Source organism: Equus przewalskii, chromosome 1, assembly GCF_037783145.1.
Source record: "Equus przewalskii isolate Varuska chromosome 1, EquPr2, whole genome shotgun sequence".
Lineage (NCBI taxonomy): Eukaryota > Metazoa > Chordata > Mammalia > Perissodactyla > Equidae > Equus > Equus przewalskii.
In genome coordinates, this window is record NC_091831.1 from 113024410 (window position 1) to 113040846 (window position 16437).

The 16437-nt window shown below is 39.6% G+C and overlaps 1 protein-coding gene and 1 pseudogene across 1 annotated transcript in view; both read left to right on the top strand.

Moving 5' to 3' along the window:
• The window catches only part of GABRG3 (gamma-aminobutyric acid type A receptor subunit gamma3), a 596113-nt gene that overhangs the window by 342567 nt on the left and 237109 nt on the right, over positions 1-16437 (top strand). Inside the window, exon 5 of the mRNA XM_070620833.1 lies at positions 1499-1581. Within this exon, the coding sequence (XP_070476934.1) occupies positions 1499-1581 (83 nt within the window). The remainder of the gene's footprint in view (positions 1-1498; positions 1582-16437) is intronic.
• On the top strand, positions 7206-13682 carry LOC103543554 (glia-derived nexin-like; annotated as a pseudogene).

The window sequence follows — 16437 nt, forward strand, 5'->3', positions numbered from 1 at the left end:
GAGTTTGAGCCTGGGTTGGTGTCTCTCAAAAATCTCTCCAAAAATCTCTACTAGAGTGGTCTGAGTGTACTTGAACACAAGGCTGCAACATACCATAGCAATGCCCTGTGCCTCAGCCAGCTTTTCTGCTTGTCTCACATTAGGATCTGGACAGTACCCTTGAAGAATGGCCTTTCCATCATCCATGACCTCTTGGGAGGACTGGATGCACCTACCCTGTTCCAGCACACTCTCTCTCACTGGGTTTGCAGCACTGCGGCTCCTTTCTGTGCCTCCTGCCCTGCTCCTGATGCTGCCTCTCCTTGTTCTGCTCCTACTGCCACAAGACTTTCCCATCACTTTACTCACTTTCCACTTTCCTGCTGGCTTAGCTCATTCATTCCCACCACTTTAAAAGGCATATCTATGCTGAGGAATCCCATGTGCCTATTTCCAACCCAGAACTTCCTTCCTGGACTCCAGATTCTTGGAGCCACCTGCCTGTGTGATATTGCTTCCTCAAAGTCTAAAAGGCATCTCAAATTCAGCGTGCCTCTGGGGAAGGTGACTTCTCTAGTTCCTCTGACCTATGTCCCTGCATCCTCCCGGCTCAGTGAACTCCATCACCAGCCCCTGAGTGCTCCTCCTCCCTCCTCTCTCATCCAGTATCATGAGCTTCTAATTGCAGGTGATTTGAGGCCACAAAAGAGAAATCTGTAACTCATATGGTGAACAAGTATTCGTAGCATAAATAAAGGCACAGGTTAACATCAAAATAAGCAGAAGATTAGAGAATTTTAAAGTTTCAGGAAAATTATAATTTTGGCAGGCTGGAAAGAACAACAGAAAAGCCACAGCAGGGAATTCTGCTGACAAGTTACAGTTAGAGAGTTGGAGTTTGTACTAGCTGTTTCCTCATCAATCTTAAAGAAATGTGAATGAGACTCTGAAGTGAAGGTGAGCCTCAACAAAACAGAGCAGAGACATGGCCGGTCCTGGGATCCTTTATAGAAACTCTGACTCCAGGGCCGTCTGCTCTGGAAAGATGCAGCCACCACCTACCTGGTCAAAATGGGAGACTTGTCCAAATATGAAATCCCCCTCCAAGTGGATTGATTTGACATTTTACCCATTTAGACGAATACACCAGTTTCAAAATGGAGGAAGGATTTAATTCAGTCAAAAAGATTGAAAACAAGGATATATAAAAGAACAGTTATTTTTGTCTCCTTTCTAACTTGGCTTTTTTTTCTAGACATAGTTTGGAATTTTACTAACTTTAAATTTTCCCTGCTAATGGTAGTCAAAAGCAAAACAAAATAACACAACACAAGAGCTACAAATGGTGCCACTGAATGAATGGTGCCACCACCAAGAGTGAGTTACATGTGCTATGCCAGTGGTCATTCCCCCTACCTCCAACCACATTGTGGTAACATGGGCACCCCCTGGCCTTGCCTGGAGATTTTGCTGGGTTGTTACTGGCTGACCTCAAGAGTGATGCTTGGCTCTCCCACAGGCTCACCATAAATGCAGAGTGCCAGCTGCAGCTACACAACTTCCCCATGGATGAACACTCTTGCCCGCTGATTTTCTCCAGCTGTGAGTACCATAAGTGGTATGAATGCTGTGTAAAGGGATGTCTAGCCTCTGCTGACTTTTGCTAAATGGTCAAACAGTCATGTGATTGATTACAGAATCACTGTAGAACCAGAGAACGCTTTTAGTATTGGACACCTGGGTTTTTTCACCTAGATTTTATTACATAGGACTCATGTTACAGAATAGGTAGCTTTGATAAAAGTGTTAGCAACTCAGCCATTCCTTATAATACTGAACGATCCCAAAATTGATGAACAGTCGACTTGCCAAAGACTCTCATTGCTAATGAGCTGTGCATATTATTTGGAAATATACACAATTAATTTGTGATATTTTTTAAAGGTGATTTGTCTTCTAAATAGAAAGATATAAATTTTTATTTAAATGTACTTATATTTGTCTCGTGCTATAGTAGGATGTAATTTTTCACAATAGTTTATCTTCTAATATTTTACTTATGATTGATATTATAGCCAACAAGTAATCATTTACAAATTCTTAAAGACAACTAATGCTAAGTAAAAATTCATATATATAAAAGGAAATAGCAAATTTATTTGCTTATTTATAAAGTAAAGTTTTTAAGTAAAGGTCAATATAGAAATATAGCTGTAGAATTTATGAAGGTTCATTTTCATGGCATTGCCCACACTATTCAAGTATGACTCGTAAGAATTCAATTAACTTTATTGGTTTTCTATAAACTTAGTACATGCCAAGAAACCATTAAATTTTCAAAACCTAGAAAGTAGATGGCTAATGTCTGTGAATGTCTGGTAAACTTGTCTGTAGATTCATTTGGGCCTGTCGTTCTTTGTTTATTTAATTACTTTGAAAGTTAGAGAAGTGTTCAAATTGTCTGGCTCCTTGTGAATCAGTTTGGTATATACGTATATACTTTTTCCTAGTGATTTGTGCATTTCACTGTTTATTAGTCTTCCCAGTGAACCCACTGTGGTTATATTGATCCTTACAATGGTCTGATATGCTGTTAACTCAAGCATTGTGTTTATAATTTCATTGGTTATTTCTCATTATTAGACATTTCTATGTTGTTTCTTTTTGAAAATTTCTTACACAGTTTTGACAACCTGTTATTTATTCACCAAATGTTCAATGTCATCTTCTATTTGATTAAATTTCCTGAACATTCTGATATCTTTCTGGGAATAATTTGCAGAATTTGTTTCATTTTACTCAGTCTCATGGTAATTTGCTTACTTTCCTTTTCAGTAAGCCAATGTTTGGCCAGGAAACAAGTCAATAAATTTAAAAGGACTTAAATAAGCTTGCAGGATACAAAATCAATATACAAAAATCCTTTGTATTTCTATACACTGGAAATGAAAAATCTAAAAATAGAATTTACAAAGCAATTGCAATTACAATAGTATCAAAAAGAATATAATACTTAAGAATGAATTTAGCAAAAGAAGTGCAAGATCTGCACACTGAAAACCACGAAAACATTGTTAAAAGGAATGAAAGAACACCTAAAGAAATAGATGGGCATCCTGTATTCATGAACTGAAAAACTTAACATGGTCAAGATGGCAACACACTCTAAAGTGATATACAGATTCAATGCAATCCCTATCAAAGCCTCAGCTGTCCTTTTTTTCCAGAAATTGACAAGCTAATCCTAAAATTTATATGGAAATTCAAGAAATCCAGAATAGCGACAACAGTCTTGAACGAAGAACAAGTTTAATGAGCTCACACTTCTGATTTCAAAATGTACTACTAAGCTACAATAAACAAGACAGGGTGGTATGGTGCTGCTATAAAGATAGACATATAGATCAATGGAATAAAATTGAAATTCCAAAAACAAACCCATACATTTGTACTCAATTGATCTTTGACAAGTGTGCCAAAATAATTCAGTTGGAAAGAATAGTCTTTTCAACAAATGGTGTTGAGACAACAAGATATCCATATACAAAAGAACGAAGTTACACTTCTATGTCACACTATATACAAAAATTAACTCAAAATGAATGAAAGACATATATACAAGGGCTAAATTATAAAACATTTTGAAGATGGTATGTGTACATTCTTGTGACCTTGGGTTAGTTCATAGTTTCTTAGATATTACACCAAAAGCACAAGCAACAACAATAAAAAAAATAAACTGGACATTATCAAAATGAAAAACTTTTGTACTTTAAAGGACACTATTAAGAGAGTGAAAGACAGGGCGGGCCTGGTGGTGCAGCGATTAAGTTCGCATGTTCTGCTTCGGCGGCCTGGGGTTCACCAATTCAGATCCTGAGTGCAGACATGACATTGCTTGGCACGCCATGCTGCAGTAGGTGTCCCACAGATAAAGTAGAGGAAGATGGGCATGGATGTCAGCTCAGGGCCAGTCTTCCTAAGCAAAATAGAGGAGGATTGGCAGCAGATGTTAGCTCAGGCTAATCTTCCTCAAAAAAAAAAATAGAAAGAAAAAAGAGAGTGAAAGACAATACCTAGAATGGGAGAAAATGTAAATCATATTTGCATAAGGGTCTAGTATCCAGAATGTATAAATAATTCTTATAAATCAACAATAAAAAGACAACCCAATTTTAAAAATAGACAAAGGGCATTTCTTGAAAGAAGATATACAAACGGCCAAGACGTGCATGAAAAATTCTCAACATATTTAGCCCATTAGGGAAATGCAAATCAAAATCACAATTAAATACCATTTCACACCCACTAGGATGGCTATTTAAAAAAAAAACAGGCAATAATAACTATTGGCAAGGACGTAGAGAAATTAGGACACTCATAAATTGTTGGTGAGAATGTAAAATGGTGCAGCTGGTATGGAAAAGAGTTTGACAATTCCTCAAAAGTTAAATATAAAGTTGCCATATGACCCCGTAATTCTATTCTTAGATATATACCCAAGAAAATTGAAATCATTTTTACATGACTGTACATAGTATCATTATTTATAGTACCGAAAAAGTAGAAATAGCCCAAATGATGAATAGATAAACTAAATGTGGTATAGTCAAAGAACAGAATATCATTTTGCCTTAATTAATGGAGAGAAAAGGAAAATCTCCGATGCAGAAGAATTTCAAATAATTTATGTAGCTATTTCTCCCCTAAAGAGGTAGAGCATAACTCCCCACCCCTCAAGTCAAGGCTGAGCAGTCAAGTGACTGCATTCCAAAAATTATATTATAGGAAGGGTGAAGAAAGAGCTACTTTATAGTGAAGAAACCTGGCAAACACCACTTCAGCCAGGTGACCAAGGTCAACATAAACAGTGATAAGTCATGTTGATAGTATGTACTCTTGATATGATGTGATGAAGATGGCGCTTTACCTCTGCGGTCTCCCTCCTGAAAATCCATAACCCCTGTGGAGCCATGAGAAAAACACCAGACAAATCCCAACTGAAGTACATTCTACAAAAACCTAACCAGTGCTCCTCAGAACTGTCAATGCTATTGAGAATGAGGAATGTCTGTGAAACCGTCATAGCCAATGTGTTATCCTGGATAGCATCCTGGAACAGAAAAAGAGCATTAGGAGAAAACTGATGAAATCTATAAAAAGAAGTATGAACACTAGTTAATAATAATGCATCAATATGTTGGTTCATTAATTGTGACAAATGTACCATATTAATATAAGCTATAAATAATAGGGTGAAACTGGGTGTGATGTATTGGGAACTCTCTGTAAAATCTTTACAATTTTTCTGTACATCTAAACTTATCCTAAATTAAAAACTTTACTTTTTTAAAGATAGAACTATGAGTAATTTCATAGTTCCCAATTTACATACAAAATTAGCCCAAGTTTCTCATAAATAAATATATCTAGGCTTCAAGTGAAATAATCAGGTGAAAATCTCAGATCAAGAAACCCATGCCTCTTCATTCAATTCAAGTAAATAAACCTCTAAGTTACTATGTGGAAATTTCTGGAGATCCTCGGCCAAAAGATCCAGCTTAGAGGTCTCAGTGATAGATAATCTCCTGCAATGGTTCTTATATATTTTGGGCTCACATACCACTTTGAAAGTCTGAACAAAGCTAGGGTCACTCATTTGCACACTTTGACACTTTCACATGGTATTTTGCATCTGACAGCTACATGATCTGTAGCCCAGAGTTTAAAAACTCCTCATCTAGTCTATCTCACTCATTTTGTAGGTGAGGAAACAGAAACAGATGCTGCCATTGTAGGATCTTATGACTCCTAGAAAGTGCTTCTTCTGCTGGATCAAGCCAGCTACTCTGCCCCCAAAATATGTCCCTGAACTTGTTCACTGCTTACTGTTTCCACCTGTTAGGATTTCCTGCTCCCACTCTTATCTTTTCAAGTCCATTATATACATATATCCTGTCATTGGCTTACTAAAATATATTATATATCTGTCTTTCAATCCTATGCTTATAATCATTCATAAATTCTTTCCCCTGGTGATTAACATCAACCTTGAATGTTTTACCATAGCCTACGAGAACCCTTCCTCCCTCTCCAACTTCATCTCTTTCCACTCTCTCTCTTGAAAGTGCATGCCTTATTGTTTCTTTTGTGGATGTTTTCCTCTTTTTCACTCAAAATATAGGTCTAGACAACACTAACTTATGTCTTTCATATTTTCATTTTATCACTCAAATTATAAACTAAAGATATCTTCAGTAGTTTGTGTATACATCAGTTCAAACACAGCTATTATTTAGGGATTTTACTCATACCATTTTAAATGCATATACCCTACTAAAAATAGTTTATGGTACAGTTTTTAGTTATATGTTTAGTGATATTCCAGAAGTAGGATAACACATATGAAAGGAGTAAAACATAGTCGCTGTGAGCAGAATGCAGGAATCTAGAGAAATTTATACTCATCCCCACCATAGTATCATCCTCCATACTCTTCTCTGGGCACTTGATGAGGAGGGATGTGTGCTAGCTCTCCCATCACACTGTGAGCCCCTCAATGGCAGGACAGCTGTGTGCCTGGTGAGAAATGACATCTGGTGGCTAATGTCTGTTGTGCTCCAACTTTATTCAGTTTCATGAGAAGTTTCTATGAAGAAGAGGGTACACTAACCCATTGTTTTGCCAAGAATTTGGTTATCTACTCAATAACGGTTACCTCACATGTACCAAAATGGCCTTCAAACCAACCCCTCCAATTTCCATGAGCTTCCACCTGCTGATATGCTCTGCTTCTGTCTGATGTTGAGATCTGATACCTCTTCCCACATCTCTTTTAATATCTAGAACCTTTGTCCTATCATATTATGAGGGATTTTGGTTTCTATTTCTGGTTTATGGATTATTTGTAAATTGCTTTTATGAAGACAAACCAAAAAGATACTTTCGGACCCAGAGAAATAGTCATTTTTTATCATCCTTCAGTATTGTTTTCCCCGTTCTAGTCTGATATGACAGAAAGTCTTCTGTCTCTATTTGTCCTTATCTAGTGCTCACACTAACTCCCATAAACTTTTATTTTACATAAATGATAAGATTTACTCTTAGTGCTTCTTAGTTCTGCAAACTCTAATGACCAAAAGAGTCACAGAGACATTCATTGAATGACTCTTGCTGTCGTTTGTATTTTTTTTTCCTCATAAGTATACAACAAGAAGCATGACTGCATGCTTGATGGTAGTAAACAGCAGCCACCATTTAATTTCAGGCTCCAGGAGACAACAGGGCATGGTGAGGACTGAGGCAAACTACATGTAGCATCTGCGAAGCAGCTGCTTCTCAATGCTGACCATATCCTGCTTTGATGGAACACAGGAAAGTTTTTGCTAGATATTTTTATTTTTCAAGAGAGGCAGGAGATTTGAATTTTTATATGAAAACTTCAAGTATTTTTATAAGTTGACAACAAATTAATATACACTTGAATATATAAATAAAACATTTTGAAGATCAAGATTATACCGGTGAGATAAAACACGCCCATGAGCTGGTTTCAATCCATATACAGCAGCACAATCTCTGTAGTAGTCTTCCTCTGTTTTACTTTTCTTTCAAACCATACAAATGTTTCGAGTAGCATTGTAGTCTCTTCATTTCCAAAAGTCTTCATTTTCCACTTGACACTTCTTGTTCTTCTTTTACTCTACCTTTAGAAGTGCTGTCCAGTATAAATATAATACAAACCACAGGTATAATTTAAATTTTCTAGGATTCACATTTTAAAAAGTTGAAGAAATGAGTGAAATTAACTTTATTACTATATTTTAACACAAACTAAGGTATTATCATTTTAAAATGTAATCAATATGAAAAATTATTAAGGAGATGTTTTAATAAATTAGTGTGGGTTAATTTCATACTGTCTGTGACATTCAGTGTGTATTTTATGCTAACAGCATATCTCAATTTGGCATAGCCACAATTCGAGTGCTCAGCAGCTTACCCACGGCTCATAGCCAACTGTTGTTGGAAAGCAGTCTTAGTCACTTTCAGAGGTCTTCAAACCAGCTGTTCATCTCCTTTAAAACTGTGCGTTTTGTTAAATATCAGTGATGTTCTCAATTCCCCTTTCCCCAAACTTTGTTCCCTGTTTATTTCCATCAGTTTTTGATACATCGTCTATGTGCTTTACTCTCTCAATTCTAGATTTGAAATCCAAACATATTGGTTTTGAATAACGTAGAAATTCCAAAAACCCTGTGCAAATATGCATGTATGTGTGTATACACAATCTAAAATCTCACACTCAGAAAAATAAGTCTCATGATTCAAGTAGCTCTGAATCACCCAAATGCCTTTGCTAAGCCCCAGTCTATGCATTCACTGTTGGGGATACTTGCTAAAGGAGTGGAAGAAAATAGGTTCAAATGCAACCATGTATGAATGTGATGGTGTTCTCTGTGAATATCATGAAAATTGACATATTATACTTTCAATGACCATTAGATACTAATCTCTACTAGGGATCAGACACAGTGGTCACCAAAAATTCAGCACTAAAATATAGTCGGAAAAGTCTTAAAACTAAGAAATACTAGTCATTCATTTCCTATTTTCGCTCTCTTTGGGGAGATTCTGAGACTACTCCACATACCTACTCCCTGTGTGTGCTGCTCATGATCATAGAGCCAGCTGCAGGCTGCCCTCAAGGAGGTCATCTGAGAATGAGCCCTGCCTGTCTCCAGGAATGTGAATAGATGTCAGCATCACCTGTTGTTGCTTTTGATACTGGTACCATAGAATATTATTCACTTAACACAATTCTTGTGGACATGCAGTTAACCAGGAACATGGTGGAAAGAGCTTTGCTTGTTGCTCATTACCCTTCAGTGATGCCCCTAAGCATCCTTTCTATCTTCCTTTTAAAACATTCCTGCCGTGCTAAGATGCCAGAAAATCAAAGGGCAATGGAAACCACTTAAGCTGATCAAATTCTCCAGCTGTAGCAGTTCTGTGACTCTGAGGTTAGAGTCATTGCTACTGAATTTGATTTGGATACCAATTCAGTGTGTTCACATCCCTTCGTGGCCACAGGGTCTCTGACAAATCCGGACTTGGAAGAAGTTTCTCAAGGCATTCCAGGAGGCTCATGCTGCAAGATAGGTGCTCAGTGCCCAGAGGAAGGGCACCATCTGTGCCTCATGGTAAGTTGAGTTTTGCCCCCTCAAGGCAGGAGGCAGGCTGAACAGGATTGGAAGGCTGCATTTAGCGTCATCACTATCAGGCTCCAGCAACATCTGACCGTGCAGAGGTACAAACAAACCAGAAAGATTTTTTTTTTAGGAGCCACTAATACCTCCTTTCTTTCTGTGTGTGCATGCAGAGTACAGCCATATATATTTCAGTCTAAATCCTTGTTGACCTAGAGAGGCAACTGAGTACTCTTGGTTCATCCAGATGCTTCATAACTGGTGCATGTCTTAAAATAAGCTGAGTCAAAATTGCCTATTCCTGGCCTGCTGCCCAAGTGCATTAATGAAGCGGGCCTTTTGCCAGGTGGAGCATCCTGCCAGGCAGATCCTCTCTCCCATGCCTTTTGCTTTGGCAGGAAAGGAATCACACAGCTCCTTGAAAGTCCTTTTCTCTCTGTTGGAGGAGTTAATCACCAAATAGCAGATGCTGTGAAATGCCAGCAGTGGCCCTGTGTCCTCTGAACCCAATGCTCAGGTGTAAGACTTACAAAAGGAAGCCTGTCATCCAAGGGGAGTGCAATGGTAATTTTTATGTGTCAACGTGACTGGGCTAAGGATGCCCCTGATAGCCAGTAAAACATTATTTCTGAGTGTGTCTGTGAGACTGTCTCCAAAAGAGATTAGCATTTGAATCAGTAGACTGAGTAAAGAAGATCACCCTCATCAATGCAGACAGGCATCATGGAAACCATTCAGGGCCCACCCCAACAAGAAAAAGGTGAAGGAAAGAAGAATTTTCTCTCTTTGCGTCAGCTGGGGCATCTGTGTTCTCCTGCCCTCAGATGTTGGTGCTCCTGGGTCTCAGGCCTTCGGACTTGGACCAGGACTTTCAATATGGCCCTCCCAATTCTTGGGCCTTTGAACTTGGACTGAATTACACCTCTAGTTTTCCTGGGTTTCCAGCTTGCAGATATCAGATCATGGGACTTCTCAGCCTCCATAATTGCATGAAGCAACTCCTGTAATAAATCTCTTGTATCTCCATCTCTCTATCTTTCTCTCTATCTCTGTCTCTATTCCTATCATCTCTCTATATATATCTCTTCTATTGGCTCTACTTCTCTGGAGAACCCTGACTAACACAGGCAGGGAATTTCCCACCCTCCCAACCTACCAGAGATGTGGACAATAAGGTCCTAGGTGCTCCAGCATCTGCTTGAATCCATCTGCTTTGAATGCAGCTGGAGGGAGCTTCTGGCATGTCTGGGAGACACAGTAGAATCTAGCAGCTGAGACCTTTGAGTGAAAATCGAGTTGGTTGCATGGGAATCATGTTTCCCATCAGGGACCACACCAGGCAGACCAGTGCAGTGGATGAGGTGGACTTTGCACTCCTCTCTTTGCCTGTTCCACACTCTTCAAGGTGTTCACACCTCATCTGCTGGCTAAGTTGTCTTCCCACATATTCCTAGATTTCTGGCCTCTTCAGCTCTGCCCTGTCCCTGACTTACCATTACTGTAGACATGCACACATTGGGGAATGAGTTTGGGGATAAGTATACACCCATGAAACCATCATCACCATCAAGGCCATAAACACATCCATCACCTCCCAAAGTTCCCTCTTGCTTCCTTTGTTATTATTATTATTTTTCTGTTGTAGTAACAACACAGTGTACAATCTACCTTCTTAGCAAGTTTTGAATATACAGTACGGTATTGTTAGCTACAGTCACTATGCTGTATAGTGGATCTCCAGAACTTATTTATCTTGTATAACTGAAACTTTGTACCCTTTGACCATCACCTCCCTATCCTCCCTGCCTCCAGACCCTGGCAGCCACAGTTGTACTCTCTGCTTTGTGTTTGACTATTTCAGATTCCACATGTAAGTGAGATCATGCAGTATTTGTCTCCCTGCGATAGGCTTATTTCACTTAGCATGATGTCTTCAGGGTTCATCTGTGTTGTTTCAAATGGCAGGATTTCCCCTTTTTTAAGACTGTATAATATTCCATTGTATATATGTATATATATATATATACCACATCTTTTTTATACATTCATCCATTAATGGGCATTTAGATAGTTTTCATGTCTTGGCTATTATGAATAATGCTGCAATGGATGTGGGGGTGCAAATATCTTTTTGAGATGTTATTTTGTTTCCTTTGGATACATACCCAGAAGTGAAAGGGCAGGATCATATAGTAGTTTTATTTTTAATTTTTTAAAGAACCTCCATACTGTTTTCCATAGTGGCTGTACCAATTCGCAATCCCAGCAGTAGTGCTTCCCTTTTCTGCATATCCTCGCCAACACTTGTTATCATCTCTTGCCTTTTTGATGATAGCCATTCAAAAAGGTATGAGGTGATATCTCATTGTGGTTTTGATTTGCATTTCCCTGATAATCAGTGATGTTGAATACCTGTTGGCCATCTGTATGTCTTTTTTGGAAAATTGTCTATTCAGATCCTTTGACCATTTATTAATCCTTTATTAATTATTAATAATTAATTATTTGGTTTTTTGCTATTGAGTTGTCTGAGTTCTTTATGTATTTTGGATATTAATCTCTTATCAGATATATAGTTTGCAAATATTTTCTCCCATTCTGTAGATTGTCTTTTAATTTTGTTGATTTCTTTCTTTGCTGTGCAGAAACCTTTTGTTTGATGTAGTCTCACTTTAGCTAGGTGACCCTGGGTGCTCTGTCATGGTGGATCTCTGCAGGTATCATGCCCCTTTCTCAAACATCCAACAGCAAGTGGGGGAGGTAGGTCAGTGCAGTGGCAGGAATATCAGGAGGTGCTGGAGAAGGCAATTTTTTTGGCATCTCTCATCTCTTATCACATAATAGCAAGACCCCTACTCTTGCCATTGAGAGGCTATGCAGCAAGTGGACTTGTGGATGTGCTTGTGTTGAAGGCTGGGTCACAAGGATAAGGGTGTGATTTGCAACTCTTGCACTGGAGGGAATGAAAACAAGCCTGAAAACTAAAAACAAGCAAGAAGAAGTGTCAGAGGGTCTGGAGTGAAACAGGAGTGGGATCTCATCCTGCTACCACAACTTTATCACTGTGTAGGTGTTTGCATATTGTTGAACCTCTCTGAGCCTTAGTTTTCTCATCCATGAAATGAGGATAATAATACCCACCTCATCTGTCACTATGAAGATTAAATTAAATGAAAGAATGTGCATTTAATGATCAAAAAGGAGTCATTTGATTGTCACTACTGTGAATAACCCTGCTGCTGCAGAGAGTGTTGGGAGGGGTAGTCTGCATGGGGAAACTGAGGCCATGAAGAAAGGCTTCCTGACTGGAGTCCCAGCTGCCTCTTTATTCACTATAGTACATCAGGAAACTTTCTTCACCTCTTGAAATTCCTCCAAATCTTCCTCCCCCTATTCTACAAGGTGGAATTGGAAGCAAGTTACAAAATGATGGAAGGGACTAGAAACACACCCTTTATAAATTTTTAGTTGATTTAGCTAAGGATGCAGATGTCAATGAGAATGGGGTGGCAGGAGCAGGTGTGGGGACTATTTCCACAGTTTCTCTTTTGCTCTTGGATTCCCCAAGGAATGGTAAACACACTTTGCATAGGGAAGATCTCCTAGGGAAGAGAAAACAGCCAAACCCTCACTAGCCCTTGGCCTTTCATACTGGGCTTAACCTCACCCACTTAGAGGAACCAACAATGTACATACTTCTGGATAAGGATTGCTTGCACACACAGGCTCTTTGACTATGTTAAAAATGAAACAGGGATTTGATTAACAATCTCCTTTCCCTGGATCTTATCAATGGTGTGTTCACTGGACTGGTCCTTGTCAGTGCAGTGCATTTTAAAGGTTTAGAGAAATCAAAGTTTCAACCTGAGAACACAAAGAAATATACGTTTTTGACAGCTGATAGAAAATCCTATCAGTGCTGATGCTAGTTCAGCTCTGCATGTTCTGGTGGGGGGCAGCAAGCACCCCTGATGATTTATGGTACAACTTCATTGAATGCCCTACCGTGGGGAAAATATCAGTATGCTGATTCTGCTACCCACCTCCACTCCACTGTCGGCCATCACCCGCCACATCAGCATGCAAACCATAGACCACTGACGTGAGCACCATGGCACCAAGAGCACACAGCTGATCCTGCCCAAGTTCACAGCCATAGAACAAACTGATTTGAAGGAGCCGCTGAAAGTTCTTGGTGTTACTGAGATACTTAATCTATCAAAGGCAAATTTTGCAAAGATAACAAGGTCAGAAAACCTTCATGTTTCTCATGTCTTGCAGAAAGCAAAGGTTGAAGTCAATGTAGACAGAACCAAAGCTTCAGCAGCAACAACTAGGAATCTAATCACAAGAGCATCACCTTGGTTTATAGAAGACAGAACTTTTTTATCTTTCATCCTACATAATCCCACAAGTGCTGTCTTACTCAGGGGCAGACAAACTCTGAAGAATCTACAAAAGAAACCATGCAAAGCAAAGACAGATTGGCCATGAAGGAAAGACTCCTTCCCTACCTTTTCATAGTTCTGTTACATATTTTTATGCAGTATTTTCTTTTTGAAAACTAGTTCTTAGAAACAGAGACTCAGTGATAGAAGCATATCTGCTCTGGGATTTGTTTGGAGAGAAAGAAGGGCAGGATGGCTGGAACACCATACTAAGAAATGAAGAGGAAGACTTCAAAATGCCTAAATGATTCTTTAAACTACCAAATGTTACCTAGGCTAACAATCCACTTGAGTATTTACTGTCCAGTGTAGGCTTTTTGTTTTGTTTTGTTTTGTTTTTCTGAGTGGTTTTCCAGAAGAAATTGAATCAGTGTGATGTGTGTGTGTGTGTGGGGGGGCATTTAATGATCACTTTCATTTTTTATGGAAAAAAGTGTTATTTGCCTTTTTGATTATTTTCTCCCATCCAAAGTCTTGATAGTAAACACTATATTGGGGAGTAGAAATAGTGAAATCTCTAGCCTTTTTGTGTGTTTTTGTTGTTGTTTTATATAACACATACATTCACTAAAATAAAGTTTAAAAACTTTTTGGAACTTTAAAAATAAAGTGTGAACTATGCTGAGTGGCCGGGAGGCCCTCAGACAGCCCCCTCCCTGCTCAGACCTACTCACAGGCTGGAGGTGTATTTGTGTGGTGGCAGAGAGCTGGGGTTTAATGTTAAGCACAGGGCTCAGTGCCAGAATCTGGAAATCCTCAGCTTCCTTCTAACGGTTACATAGAGGTATTTAGTACGTGGCACCTTCCTGAGCACTTGCAATCATCAACCCACTTGATTTTTTTTTTTTTAAGATTTTTATTTTTTTCCTTTTTCTCCCCAAGGCCCCCCAGTACATAGTTGTATATTCTTCGTTGTGGGTCCCCCCAGTTGTGGCATGTGGGACGCTGCCTCAGCGTGGCTTGATGAGCAGTGCCATGTCCGCGCCCAGGATTCGAACCAACGAAACACTGGGCCGCCTGCAGCAGAGTGCGCGAACTTAACCACTCAGCCACGGGGCCAGCCCCAACCCATTTGATTTTTATGACGACCTTGGAAGGCCAGGTTTTTCTCAACGTCTTTCACAGCTGGGGACCCCAGAGTGTAGTGGTGAGGTCATCTGCCCACATCACTCCAGGAAGCAAGGACAACTGGTTTGCACCAAGAAGGATGGCTTTTGGGTCTGTGCTTTTGATTATTGTTATCACTATCATTTTTACTGTTGTTGGAGGAGGACAGTTGGAGTGAAAAGAGATGCTCAGCCCATAATATATTAGATGTACTTTGCTGCAGCCTAGCTCTCCGCCCAAGTAAACCACTGAAGGTGGAAAAGAAAAACCCACATGGTGCTCTTTATCTTTGACACCTGTGCCAGCTGTAACTGCCTGGAACTGGAGAAATTATTAGGGAAATATCAGTGCTGTTACAGTGATGTCAAAGGTGTCTGAGAATGTTGGCTCATTTTCAGAATTTTAAAAGGCAATGCTCCATTCTTCTAGGATAATTAATTTGGAAGAGGAATAAGTGCCAGTTAGTAAATCTCAGTGTCAGCACATCTGAGTCCTGCCTCTGCAAAGTTACAGCAGTCCCAAGGGCCCACTGGTTCTCCCTCTGGACTGAGACCACACCCAGCACCAGCGGGGGCCAGAGACCACTGAGGGTCCCTTGTCTGTGTGTGTGTTCCTGTCAATGTGCAGAGAAACACATTCTGACCCTTATTCCCACCTACCATCCCCCTTTTACAGATGAGAAAACTGAGTCTTAGAGGAAGAATGCAAACACCAGTGCAAGGTCACACAACTAGTGCATGGTAGACAATGTGAACTCAGCTCTTGCTTCTCCAAGTCCAACATTTTCTCTACCACACCAGCCTTTATCTTGGCAGTTATTAACTAAAGAGAGCCAATGTCAAGCCAAATTACCCCTTATAGGGCATTCTAGAAATGTTTTCTCCATCACTTCCATCTATTCTCTGACCACTGCCTCCTAGATGAACAATTAAATTAAAGCATGGACCTACATACAGAACAGGACAGAGCTACTGCTTCTCTTCCCCCAAACCTTCCAGATGGAAAAGAAACTTGGAAATGCCAATTCTCAAGAGATTACTAAAGAGAGGATGCATCTTTAAGGGGAGAACCTGCCTCAATCTTCATCAAAGCATTGTGGACATCATTTGTAAACAGCTTATTAAACGACACTAGGAAATCTTGGAGTTTCTCTTCCCTGTGCTTTGCATTTGTTCCATTGAATGAACCAAGGAGAAGGGGAAAGCTTGCCTCCTGGATCCTGATTCAGAGGGTTCTGACTGAACTAGAGAGGACCTGGTCACAGAGAAATGTTTCTGACTCACATGCCTCTGGCCTGTTGTCTGGGTTCTTAGGAAGCTTCACATTGTTCCTCACTCTACTCAGAGGTTAAAGCACATCTCAGCAAGAGTATGGGGATGGTTCCAGGACTGTGTGAGCAATGCTAAGGTGGGTACACTTAGCAAGCAACAGCAAAATATAGTAAATTGTCTGTGAACACAGAAATTCTACCGAAAGTATTTTAAAGACCCTGCCTGTCTACTATAAAAGTTATCTATTTCCCACTTTAAGCTCCACTGCCCCTCTCAGCTGCCCAACGACAGTATTGCTTGGTGTCCCTGGCTTACCTGATATCTATTCAGGGATGGATACGAGAAAGGAAGGAGAAATGTGGACTGAGAGCTTAGCCTTTCCGTTATTTAGAAGCTGCGCTTGTCTGCTGATGGACCTGTTTA